The 12,982-nt window shown below is 39.7% G+C and overlaps 1 protein-coding gene across 1 annotated transcript in view; it reads left to right on the plus strand.

Moving 5' to 3' along the window:
- The window catches only part of adam19a (ADAM metallopeptidase domain 19a), a 156,211-nt gene extending 149,934 nt beyond the window's left edge, over positions 1–6,277 (plus strand). The window contains exons 22-23 of the mRNA XM_018693824.2: positions 2,141–2,349; positions 5,417–6,277. Coding sequence (XP_018549340.1) covers positions 2,141–2,349; positions 5,417–5,468 — 261 coding nt within the window. The 3' untranslated portion in view covers positions 5,469–6,277. The remainder of the gene's footprint in view (positions 1–2,140; positions 2,350–5,416) is intronic.
- The last annotated feature ends 6,705 nt before the right edge of the window (positions 6,278–12,982 follow it).

Here is a 12,982-nt window from a genome sequence, read left to right on the forward strand (position 1 = left end):
ACTAGACCACAGTATCTATGAATAAATCCCCATTTTAACCATACTATCTAATATTGTCTTGGACTTGAAACAGCCTCTCTAGAATCAATTCAGCCTGGTCAGGTTCAACAAATCAACAACATGAAATAAATGGCAGAGTAAGGTGTAACATTCACATACAGCAGGACAATTTCAGAACAGAATAGCAGTATCTACATGTGCCTGTTACAACAGCCTATTTGCCTAATTTGTTATTACATTGGTTCCCTGCATGTTGGTGTCAACATGTGTCAGAATAGCAAAAACATTTTCAACTTCCACTTTGCCCTTAAAATACAAGAGTGCAGATGGGATGTAAATTACAGGAGGAGCAATGTTTTCACTAAAGCACAATAGGTAATTGCAACTGGAATATGTTACAGTAATGGAGGTGAAAAATTACAAACATATGCTCTCCAGACGGATTAAAATCACTGACCAACGCAGGTAATGTTAATCACCCCACCTCCCCGAGAGAAATAAATCCAGTCTCAGCTTTCTGAACCACATATAAATTGGGCTTTGCAATTGCACAGCCTTATCTAACCTCAAATTTACTCCAAAACTAATGTTGATGGATAGTTCAGGAGAATGTTGTGTTTCCAGAGCAGCTGCCATGTTTTTCCATTTAAGATTTTAATAAACAACAAGTTCAAGTCCTTCTCTACACTGATTCCTTATATAGGCTTAGCATGAAAACAATACTTTTTACCTACAGGAGAACATGGAACCAACATCTGTAAAACATCTGGGTTTGGTCTCTCATCATATACTGTACAGCGGTGAGGAGGGATCAGCCTAACAGGGATTTGTAATCAGAGACAGGGCCTGGACATGCATGGAGGTCATAATTAAAGCTATGCTTCATTGTTTTGATAAAGGTCCTATTGTGTGGTTCATCAGACAGATGTTTTCAAACAGTGAGACACTGTCCCAGAGGTTGTAGGGAAAGTTGGAAGTGGGGGATGTGGAGGGAGAGACATGAAGCAGAGATCCTGTGTGAGGTGAAAGGGACAGGTGCATGCTGGTATTCATTACACATCATTATTGTTTATGAGCATCCATAAATCTGCTAAGAAATCATAGAAACAAGACACTTGCCTGAGAATCATCAGGTTTTCTTCAGTAGCACAGTAATCTAGTGAGAGTTGGCATCCACGGGTTCACTGTTAATAGCTAATTTGACATTCCTTTAGTGTTGCCAGTTTTCCAAAATGAAACAAATATAAGCTAAAAACAGGGCTCAGGTTATAGCCCACAGCTAATTCACTAAATCCACTGCAACGGTATACTTCCTGTTTACCAGGAATGTGGTGGGTGGGCATAGTTGTCCCACAGTGTCAGACCTTGAAAACCCCTGCTCTAAGAGAACTCCAGTTTTCTCATGATTGCAGCTAAATGCATAATTTGTAAATGTAACTGCCAAATACACAGAGCTAATGAGAAAACTGTTGGACTCTGTGTCAGAGTATTTCTTAGATGAATTACAGAGATTTCTTCTGAACCCTGAAGAAATAATAAATAAAAGTGCAGTATGATTTTTATCTGATTGCTTTCTTATTGATTAATCCTCTGAAACGGCTCTCATCAGTGTACCTCTGTGAAGTGTAAAATGCCTTTAAATTAGATCAGGTTTTGAATGCTATATTGCTTTTTCTTGTTTGTGTCAAATATCCAATATTTCATGCAAGTTTACTTTGTGAACTGATCTCAGAGCTGTGCTGTAGTGGTAATTCTTAATCTACTACCTGTGTGAAGTGGTACAGAAGATCCTCTTATCAGCTAGCTGAACAGATTCAGGAGCCGTCCTGGATCCTTTCCAGACTGACACTACAGAAACTGGAATGGAGTTCTTCTCCCTGCTGTGTCCATGTGCCAGGGATTTTAATGTTGCTCCATGTTGGCAGTGATCCCACATAGAAAGATGTCCTTTTTCTCCTTTATGATAACTGTTCTTCTTGCTTTTAAAACATTTTCTCTTTCCCCTCCTCTTGTCCTTGTATTCTATACGTCTGACATTTTGCCCGGCCGCTTAAGTGCAGTTTGAAAAGTTTCTTCAGTTGCATTTAAATGCTCAATATCTAAATGTCTATAATCAATATTTCTGTTTGTTGTTTTTTAGTTGGTGTCTCAGCTGCAGCCCAGACTGTCCCCCTTCCCTCCACAGAGGCCTCTCCCCCTCAGCCCAGCCAGAGGAACCTCCCCCACAGTGAGTCCAGCTCTGAATGCGGTGTCCAAACCCTCTTCAGGCCTGCTGGTCATGATGCCCCCAGCAGTGGGACCCAAACCTGTGGGCAAAGTCTCAGCCATCCCCCCTCTCAGAGCTCTCAGGTTGGCCAACACACAGCACAGACACAACAGAGACATACTGTAATGTAGTCTTAGCTGCTCAAGTGGGTGAAGATCATTGAGATGACCAAGAAATTCAATATCCCCAGTTCATCACATCTGGCCAGGAACCTTTGCTGCATGTCATCCCCTATCTTTCTCTCTCTCCTCATTTCCTGTAATCTCTCTGCTGTTAGCTCAAGTGAAAGCAAAAATTCCCCCCAAAATAATTAAAAATAAAGACTAAAAATTATTTTGTTCTTAGGGCAATCTTAAAGAATATTAACTGTCAGCCAACTCACACGGAAGAGATCGTCACTTCCTTCAGACAAACACCATCAGCACAGTAGAGACTGGGGAGTGAACTTAGATTCAGAGCCTACAGGTGGATGTGGGGCTTAATTAAATGTTACTGTACAGCAGCAGATCTGAGACCAGACTACAACCATCATCACAGCAGCAGGTACACCACTTAAACACATCAATAATATTTTATCAGTTAATCCATCCATCCATTTTCTGCTGCTTACCTGGGTCCAGGTCACATTAATGTAATAATATCATCAGGAATTATTGTGAAAAATGTGAGAGGTAATTCTTAGCCACATTGTCTCTGCTGGTTTTCCATCCTACTTCTCATCACACCACTTTAACTGGTATGACCATGAGTCTTTAATTTCATTTAGTGACTGACATACTTACACCCATTACACCTCCTGGGGCAGAGGCCCAAAGTTTGTCCATGGTTTGTGGTGTGTATGTCTTATCCATCTCCAGTGTCGCTGAAGATGGATGGCTGTTGGCTGCTGCTTAGTTCACTGCCACAGTACTTTGTTGCTTATGGTGTTAGGCCAGCAGATCTGGAAGTGGCAAGTGTTGATGAATGTTCCTCAGTTGGAGAAAAGCTTCTCTGCTTCACCTTTCTTATTGACAATACTCAGGAGGGTCAAGTCATCCTCCAGCATTTCCCCTTCTACTATGACGGGTGATGTGCTAGCAGCAATGACCCTTAAGGATCTTGCTTTTTTCCTCTGTTGATGTTAAGGCCAAGGTGAGTGGTGAGTTGGAGGCCATGGATCGCCCTCCAGGTCATCCTTTTGTAGGAGTTTCTGATGATTTAGTTGTATTTCTCTGGTGACCCCGTAGTGTCTGAACAGCTTCCGGCTTCTTCTTATCTTGGTGAACCCTTGCTTAAAATCACACCCTTATTACAAAGGGTGCTGTGGATTTACTGCAGAGTGAGTATCTTGTGTGTGAGTGTAGCTGTACACTCAGTTTGTCTTGCTAGCTTACAGGCTTCACCCCATATGATAAGCCCTGTTTGCAGTCTTGACTCAGCACTGAACATTTTTTAATCAGATGCCCTTCTTTTGTTTCTGATATTTTATTTTGAATTGGTCTGTTTGATTTTGCACACAGAAACACACACACACGGCTGGTACACTGCGTTTCTATAGAAGTTATACACACTGTAGGTATAAACCACAACACTGCTTTTTCTGCTTTACAAAGCACCACTCTGTTACCCTGACTTTAAACTGACCTCAGAGAGAATGTTTTTTTGATGCAATCTAAAATACATCTAATAAGAAAAGCCATGTTCAGAGAGCAGCCATTGTTTGTAGTTCTCTCCACAGCCTGAGAGTCCAGGCTGTGGTCTTTCACGACCCACCTATAAAAGTACTGAGAAATACTGCCTCACAATATTCCTATCTTTCCATTTCATGCTGTTTTCTGTTCAAAGCGGGTGTGAGCACATAAACACTCCAAGTTTACAAAGCATGCAATGCATTGACTCAGCTCTTAATCAGCAATCAATTTTCATTCCTTCAAATGCAGAGTCATGGTTTTTGTTCCACGCCTCAGATGGAAACCTCACGGTGATTGTTCTTCAGGTTTTATGGTTCCTCTGCTCTTGTAATCTAGCAGATGGATCAAAATGTCTCTACATCCGGTTCTCTCCAGCATTACCAAGAGCAGATCCCACATCAAATCTCACACTTTCCACCAGCCACTGGTGTAACTCTGTAAGTTCAGATACTCGGTGAGAGGTAAAAGCTGGAGCAGTCAGACTTTACAAATCCCAAGCTGTCACTGTGTTCAAAGAACGGTTCAACTGTGCAACAGAACAGGCTCTGAATCAGTATCTTTGGTGTGCACTCACTGATAGCTGGTATTTGTGCTGATAATACCCATTCGTATGATAATGGCTCATTTTATGCCAAGAAATTCCTGCATGATTGTATTCTCAGCAGGGTGGAAAGTCTGAGGCAGCACTCCAAATCATATCTCCATTCTCTGCATAAAAACATGCATGTACACTGTAACTGTAGCTAATCTCATCAGAATATTCTATCAGATTTTTTTTATTTATATTATTTTATATTTATTATTGCTAATTAGCCTCATCGAAACACCAAAATGTGTTAGTGCTGAGTGTTGGATTTTATCCACTGACACAAACACAACCTGCAGTACACGACCAACTGAATATACCCCAGAACCAACTGCAGTCACAACACACTTAATTAGTGAGATTGCACTCTTTTTTAATATTTACAAATGCTGTGACCAGTAACTCAGTCAATGTGTTGTTGTAAGATAAGCTTTGAAAAATATGAACTTATGCTTTAGAATCTCAGTTTGTCCAGTGCTCAAATACCTGTAAACCTAACGACATTCCCATCAGTCTCATCATTTTAACTCAGTGCATCATGATTTTGTTGTTTGGTGTGTGGGAATGAGTCAAAATAAACTACAGTCTGTGTGTTGGAAATAAAGGGACATGTCACCCAGTGCAACAGTGTGACTCAGTGATGTGTTTTAATAGCTTTTGCACAAAAGTGGAGCTCTATGGCACAGAGTAATGAGACCTTGATACACACATAACGCAGCACTTGTTAGTAGGAGACACTGACTGTTGTTTTTTTCTCTGCACATGGGATATGTTGACATTAAGAAAAATATAGAATATTTGCCAGCCTATTCTTGGAAGAAATATCAGTGAGTCAGTGTGCTGTATCATTTTAACCTTAAGCTAGAATCTCCTCTTTTTTCCTTCTCCTTCCAGACCAGTCCCAGGTGCCAAACCAAACACAGCCTCGCCTCCGCCACGAAAATGACCTTCTCCTGTCCCCCTCCACCCTCTGAGGAGGCAGCGGCTGACAGCCTATTTGCACTAAAGAGACTTTTGCTGGTAAACCACAGAGCTGTCGCACACACCAGAGGAGGACGAACGCAAAGTTAAAGCCGGAGACACAAAAGAACAAATAGGACTCATACCAGTTTAGACTTCAAAATGAAACCTTAACCCCTCCCCCTCTTCTCCCCTTCCGATTTTGACCCCACACCCTCCGCCCTCCTCCTCCCAGCGCGCTAACATGAACCACAACGACGCGGTTTTGCACGGAGGCCTTGCAGACTGAGACAAGTGTTATCGCTGGGGGACGGTCACATTTGCCAAATCAGTTTTTTTTTTTAAGATTGTTTGTGTTTTTTTAATCTGTTAATGCTGTCTATGTATAAAAAATGCATTTTGTAATGACTGCTGTTTTGTTTACAGTTTGTTCTATGTCATGTTTTATGATTTGTGTCATGTGCCAAAGAGGTCTCTTCATACCTGGGGTGTGTCCCAAACGCTTGAAAATCTCCTTACGTTAAGTTTACCACAAGTCAGTTCCTCCGTATCTGTAGGTTTTATAATTTATTGTATGAGGAATGTCTGAATACAAATCTGGAGATGCAGAGGCCTGTCAGGAGGAAGGAGAGCCAATCACATAGCAGCTTCTTTTCAACACTGTTTACATGGTGGCGGACTCGATGGATGCTTGAGGGCTTTCAGGACACACCCCAGTTGCTCATGTTGATTTGAATGTCTTTCGCTGTGGGTTATGACTTTTAAATTGTTACATAAAATATTTTTACAAAATGATCAACAGGTTTCTTTCCTTCTGTCTCTTCTCTCATCCCGCTCGAACTATATTTAATGGAAATTTACATGTGATTATGTTATGACAGCTGGTGGATGTGGTGTATGTGAAGTCTCCACTTTAGAGATGTCATCAGGGTTATCTCAGGTTGGACATGAAAAATGCAAATTTCTAACAGAAAATCTGGTTTATAAACTGCAGGCATGGTGTTTGCAAGATGTAGGTAGCAGAGGGACTGAAATAAAAATGTATCAGTCGCGGTATGTGAAACGTAGGATCCAGTGTTTCTGGAGTCAGACCCATATTATGGACTAAAAGTCACTCTCCAACTTTATAAAAGTGCAACAGTAAACAGACTTGTTGAGACTGTAGAACACTTTGTGTCAAGGTCTTTTTTTTGTTGTTTACTTCAAATATAACAGGGATTCTCTGAAGTGGACATTGGGTTCATTACAACAATTCTCTGTTTCCTATGAAAGGTTTGTTGTTACTTGTTCTTGTTTAAACCTCCCAAATCCCAGTACTTCACTTCAGGGCTGCTGTGTGATTGCAATACAAATTAAAAATATATATAATCACATTATATACCCAGTACAAGGTTACTTAGCAGATAGCTGTTTTACAACCAACCAGTGCCAATGTAAACCACTTCTTAAAATCCACTGAGACTGTCACAACATATTGTTGTAATCATTCTGGCCAGTTTTTATTATTTTATTATATTATTATATCATTTGTAAGTGTGGAGAAGGCAGCAGCACATATAATAGAAGGAGCCTGACCTGCTTCACCACCTGATCGCATTCATGCTATATAAGTCAAGGGGTTTTAACTTTAATAGCAGAGAGAGAGAAATCCTTATTGTATGGATATATACTGTAAGTACTGATAATCATAATTATACAAAAATATTATTGAAGGTGACCTGAGGGAGCTGTGTGAGGCCTGATGAATATCCTGTGATGTCATATGAGTCAGTGTCTGAAGATAGCAAGTTTGAAAAGTTAAAGAATAAATAAATAAATCCGTGGCTCCATGATGCATTAGCTGCTACTTGGATAGCACATCCCAATCTCCAACCGAACTGTCAGCGGCCAAGTTGTTTGAGGGTAATGTAGGTAGCCAGGTTTTGACAAAAAGACAATATCTCTGGTTCTGCTGCATTGATTTTAATACTTTTGTTTTAAATTGTCAATTGTCACCAATGTTGAAGAGGTGCATAGTTAAATTAGCAGACTGTTCTTTTCAGGACAGTGCAAATTCATTTCCAGAGCTTTTCAGTTATGGTCTTCCTAAAGCAAAGTCATAAGAAATCTCAGAAAGATTGTTGATTGTAATTAAATTTCACCCAGTAGGCCAACAGACAATGAGAATCTTGCTTGACTGTTTCTGTCCTCTGGAATGCTGCCTCTTTCCTGATTTTGTGTTTCTGGGAATTTAAGACATTGCTACCTTTTAGACAGAGCACCCAGCTGAAGTTCAGTGATGTTTTTCTCTCATGAAAAGTGCTCAAAAGCACTTCAGTGGATAAAAGGTTTGAACCCAGATCCTGTGGTTGATGGACTATCACTATATTCCAGCCTGCTGCCTCAAGAGTTGTACAACTGTACAATGAAGAATAAAATTAGAATGTGAGATGTTTAAGACTTCAGTAATTACTGGAGGATTAGAGGCAAAAAAAAAATCATTTTGATTCAGTCCTTCGTGCCTTACTGCTAGTGTTCCTTTGCAAAATCAGAAATCAGAATAATCAGACTGATTTTGTCTCACAGTGTTGTCATGATGATCTTATAGTTCCTGGCTGATGAGCAAGTGTGAAGGCTTTACATCGTGGGTAGTCTTCACTTTCACCTGCTCTTAATGGATTCCACTCTGTTGGAAATGAGATATCTGCAAGAGGCAGCTCTCTTCTCCCCGGAGACTAATGCATTTGGAGAGTCCACGGTTCAAGTGGAACGCTATCGGATGGTGAGGAGGAATGGCCTCGTGGGGAGATATATCGATGTAGACGTTTTCCTAGCCCATTACCAGAGCACCCGGCGCCCAAACAAACCTGTGGGGTGGATTCTGAAGCAGACAGCAGACGTGATCTACATGAAAAGAGCTGAGTTTTTCTAGGACCACTGTCTATAAATCAAGCTCTGTGCAGCCACAGGCCTGAGGGAGGTGAATAAGTACGCTAATGTTTTTCCTCAGGCTAGCCTTCAGTTGGTGAGGCACAAAAAATAAAGTGAGGGGTTTATAAAAACAGCAGTCAGTCAGATTTAGTTGTGTCCTAACTCTCTATACACACCACCACATGACATGTTTCCATGATAGTTAAATAAGATAGAGAAGTGTAAAGTGTAAAGTATGACAAAAGTTGCAGTCAGCAATACTAAGCCGAGGTCTTGTTGTAACTTTAAGTTAGCTGCTGTTCTGCTAGCCTCCTCTTTGGACTTTCTTCCATTTGTTTTTTCAGAATATATTGAATTAAACTTGGTTTGGTTAGGTTCACCCTGCCTCTTGCTTAGAGTGATGGCCCTTTCACACACAACATGCTTTGCACTGTGCTCACCACCAGGTTCAGAGCATAATCACAGTGCGCAGCAGTCAAAGTTTCACTGTGCACGGCAATATTGCTGAGCGCCTGGGAGTTACGCAAACACTGCAACACAGAAACAAACCATCATGGTGCAGCACAGGCCACTGGAAACAATGGGTTTCAAAGTACAGTGGGTCTGTTGTTATGTTGTGTCTGACAGCCCCATCAGGGAAAGATTGGTTGGGCTTACAAGCAATCATATGAAGGTTTGGAAACTTTCATATGATGATTATGTGTAAGAGCAGCCAACATTGACTATGGTTCTATGTCAGAACCACCCAAAACCTCCTCCATATAGTTTTAAGGCAAAATTTTAAGGCTCATATCAATGGTCATAGAAAGGATTTACACTGATGTTTTTCAGTGGAAGACAGTCACAATAATTTATTAGCCTTTAAAAGCTAACAGCTTCCATTATTCTTACTACTGCAACATTGCGTGTATAATACATCATCATAACTGTCTTTGTCCTGTAATCCAGAATCTCCTTCAACAGTCTTGGGCTTATAGTATTTGGTGATTATTAAAGCAAAAATCTGAGATTTTAGGAATATGTTAAATATAAGGCTACAGCCAGCTGGTATAGTTTAGCATAAAGAGTGACATAAAAAGGAGAAACAGCTAGCTAGGGTTTGTTCAAAGGCAACAAAATCTGCTCCCTAATTTACAAGAATTATGTCTGTATTAATCTGTACAAAGGCTGATGTGTAAAAACAAGTTGGTTTGCACATAATCCCCAATAAAACTGATATCACATACGTATAATGGCTTTAAATGATGAGAATGCAGTATCTTGTGGACAAGGTTGATATATTCAGAGGGTGGCTCTGAAGGAAAGTCCATGAAGTGTCCAGAGTGGAAGGTTTTATCCTCTTAGGAACATGAACGTGTTGTGTAAATGTCATGAAAATATCTCCTGTGCAGAGACGGATATTTCGGCCTGATAAAACCACAAATTGAAAGGTCCGAAGTCATCAGAAACTTTCATCATCTGTGGAGCATGAATATCCACAGCACATTGCATGGAAATGTGGTCTATAAATGTCATGAATAAGCAGGGGGACTTCATGTCATCCACAGAGAGTCAAGTGTAAGGAAACCAGCTGCCCCCTTTTGCAACTTTGTTGCTCCAGTATCTGAGTATAACATTATTCATTGTCGGCTCCTTCACTTTGTGAGGAGTCTTGCTCTTTTATATCACTGTGTTGGAATCTCCCATGCATAACTGGTGTTAATGGTGTAATCCCTCATTGACTCAGCTGACTAATGGCTTTTCTGATAGGCCTCAGATGGAAACGAATTCAGTTAACAAACTCAGCTGTCAGAGAAAGATGACAGTATCCAAACAGAAAGTCCCTGAAACACACAACAGTTCTGTTTCTGCTGCAGAGCAACAGATCAAACTAAAGACAAAACTAACTGCTACAGACTTTTTCTTCTCCTTTGCATTGAAGCTGAAGCCTGAGACTCCTCTTACCAGTCTATCCAGGTCTGAGTTTAACTGATGCGTCTGAGTGTAACTCAGTTAAAGTCAGACACAGACACACACACACACAGGTGCAGCATGTAGAGAACATACCACATGTTAGATAGATTGGTGGGACCTTAAAGCACAATAACACCAAGAAACAGAAAAAAGACAGAGCTAGAGAACTATCTGGGTATCACGTCATCAGCAGAAAAAGACGGCAGGTCACTAGAACCACACACCAACCCAGAGTAAAGACATGTATCTAATTCAGAAAACATTAAATTTGAAAGGAGTAGTTCAACATTTAAGAGAATCCATTTATTTACCTTCTTCAGTGTAAAGACTGGCACCACTCTCATCAGTGTCTCATCAGTCAGTGTCAACTCTAGTGTATAAATGTCACTTAGCCATTTTACAACAGATTTATGAACCAGACTATTTTTTGGCCAGAATCAGTAACTTCCTGTATTTGTTTGGCAACTGGTCCTGCTTTTTGTGGATTACAAAAATTAGATTTAACATGTCAGCATTTCATATAAGTGACCTAAATACATTTATTATTATTATTATTATCATTATTATTATTATTATTAGATTTGGGCCAGCTGTTTCCCCATGTTGAAATGTTGAAATATTCCTTTAATTGTAAATAACATTTTCTGGGACAATGCGGGGCTAGCTAGCTTTGAGGCCACACTCACAAACTTCCAAAAAATAATTTGTTAAAAGGTTGTAAAGTGGGAGGCAATGCTTATCATAGCAAATGTAAAAGTTGTTAAGTGAAAGGTTATGAATTATCAATAAGCAAACAATATCCTAACAAATGAACTACTAAGGCCATATTTTGGATCTCTTAACTGACATATTTTTGAATAGAGTTTGGATTATGTTGACAGAGAACTACTAATTTTTTTCAAATGAAAGTGCTGCTTGGTGAATTATTAATAAGCATATATTGCAGCTAATTTTGCAAGAGACATAAAAATAGCCGTGAAGAACACAGTAGAGCCATTCCTGTCAAAGCCTGCACAGACAGAGGAAGGGTTAGAGAATGTGAACTATGTAGAATGTGAAAATAATATTAAATGTTATGACTCCCCTCCCACTCCCAAACAGTGAACACCCTGTTGTGCAGCTATGAAGATGTCTGGAACTCTGAGTCAAGCTCAATAGTTTCTGCACAACAGGTTTGTGGTTATTAAACTGTATTTGTAAGATTTGCTAGGTGTGAAAAAAAAACAAAAAAATCCCAGCTTCTCTATTGTCTTAATCCTAAAATGTTTCCTGAAATATTTTAGGATATTTTAAGAGTGAGGCTGCCAGCTGGGATTCAATATGCCATGTTCAGTGTTCACCAAACAAAGAATACAATAATTCTAAGAGTATTTCTTCACGTTGCAGCAGCTTTCAGAACCTTGAAACTCCCCACTTCAGTTTCTTTTCAAGCTCCTTTTTTCTTGTAATTGATTGAAATCTTCGAGGTTTTTCTGCTACTTGATGTAAGTGAAGCCTGTTGCATTTGTTCTTTGATTTCAGTGCAGTGCTCCACATATAAAGACCTGGTACTGCTGCTTCAGGGGGATCAGTACTTGACTCTTCCCCTGTTCAAGTCCAAAGTAAGTCTTTCCACAAGCTTTTCATTCACATGAGACATCAGTAGCATACCTGTAATCACACTTTAGAACCTGCAGTCTCAGGGCGCTTCTCTTTCTGTCAACTCCAAGGCATTGTTTCAGTCTGACTACCATTTCTCATTCTTTATCAACTGGAAGTAAATTGCTTCCAAAGAAACCAAAGCTGCCAGAACAGGTTTTAATAGTGTGCTGTGCACAGTGATAAAGTGGCAATTAAAATGGAGGATGAACTGTCTTCAGGGTGATGATCATCAAAGGTAAATAGTTACCAATATGAATGAAAACATTCATTCTTGGTTTTCTACCTTTAAGGAGCCTTATTCTTACTTCTGTTACAACAGTTTTATATAATCTGCTGAAGTGTTGCCAACCTGGAGGTCAGGATCTCTTCAGAGGGTCCCAAGATAAATCTGAGGGGTTGAGAGATGCTTAACAGGATAAAAAGAAAAAAAAACAGCAGTTCTGCTACAGGATATGTTATCAGTTTTTGCTTTTTCTGTGAAATACTGAATAGTTTTACCTCTTCAGAGGCATGAGGGAGTCAGACAGGTCGGTCCTCAGTAATTCATAAAGAGGACCTGCTCACACTTATTCAACTGCTACCTGTAATAAACATTATCACTTTTGGAAAAATATAATTTAAATAAACTTCTGTAAAGTGTATTTTAATGGTGGACAAGTTGAGATGGAGTCAAACATCAACAGACCAACAACAGACCAAACATCAAACGGCAAGAAATACCAATATATACAGCATAAATATGCACATGGTGTTTGATTTCTGATGACATTTACTTGACAACTCTGAGCCTATAAATCTAAAATATCTGTGAATTAAATCTAACCATTCATCAGAAGCATGAGAAGAAAAGAAAAAGAAGAAATGGAAATAATCATGTACAAGTACCTAATTGTATGCTTGTAATATACTAAGGTACTTTCCAGCACTGAAGTAGTTGTGGACTGTTAACACTACAAAAAAATCAAATTTTGATCAAAGACTATACTTAAGTAACCT

Source organism: Lates calcarifer, linkage group LG14 (assembly GCF_001640805.2).
Source record: "Lates calcarifer isolate ASB-BC8 linkage group LG14, TLL_Latcal_v3, whole genome shotgun sequence".
In the NCBI taxonomy this organism is placed as follows: Eukaryota; Metazoa; Chordata; class Actinopteri; family Centropomidae; genus Lates; species Lates calcarifer.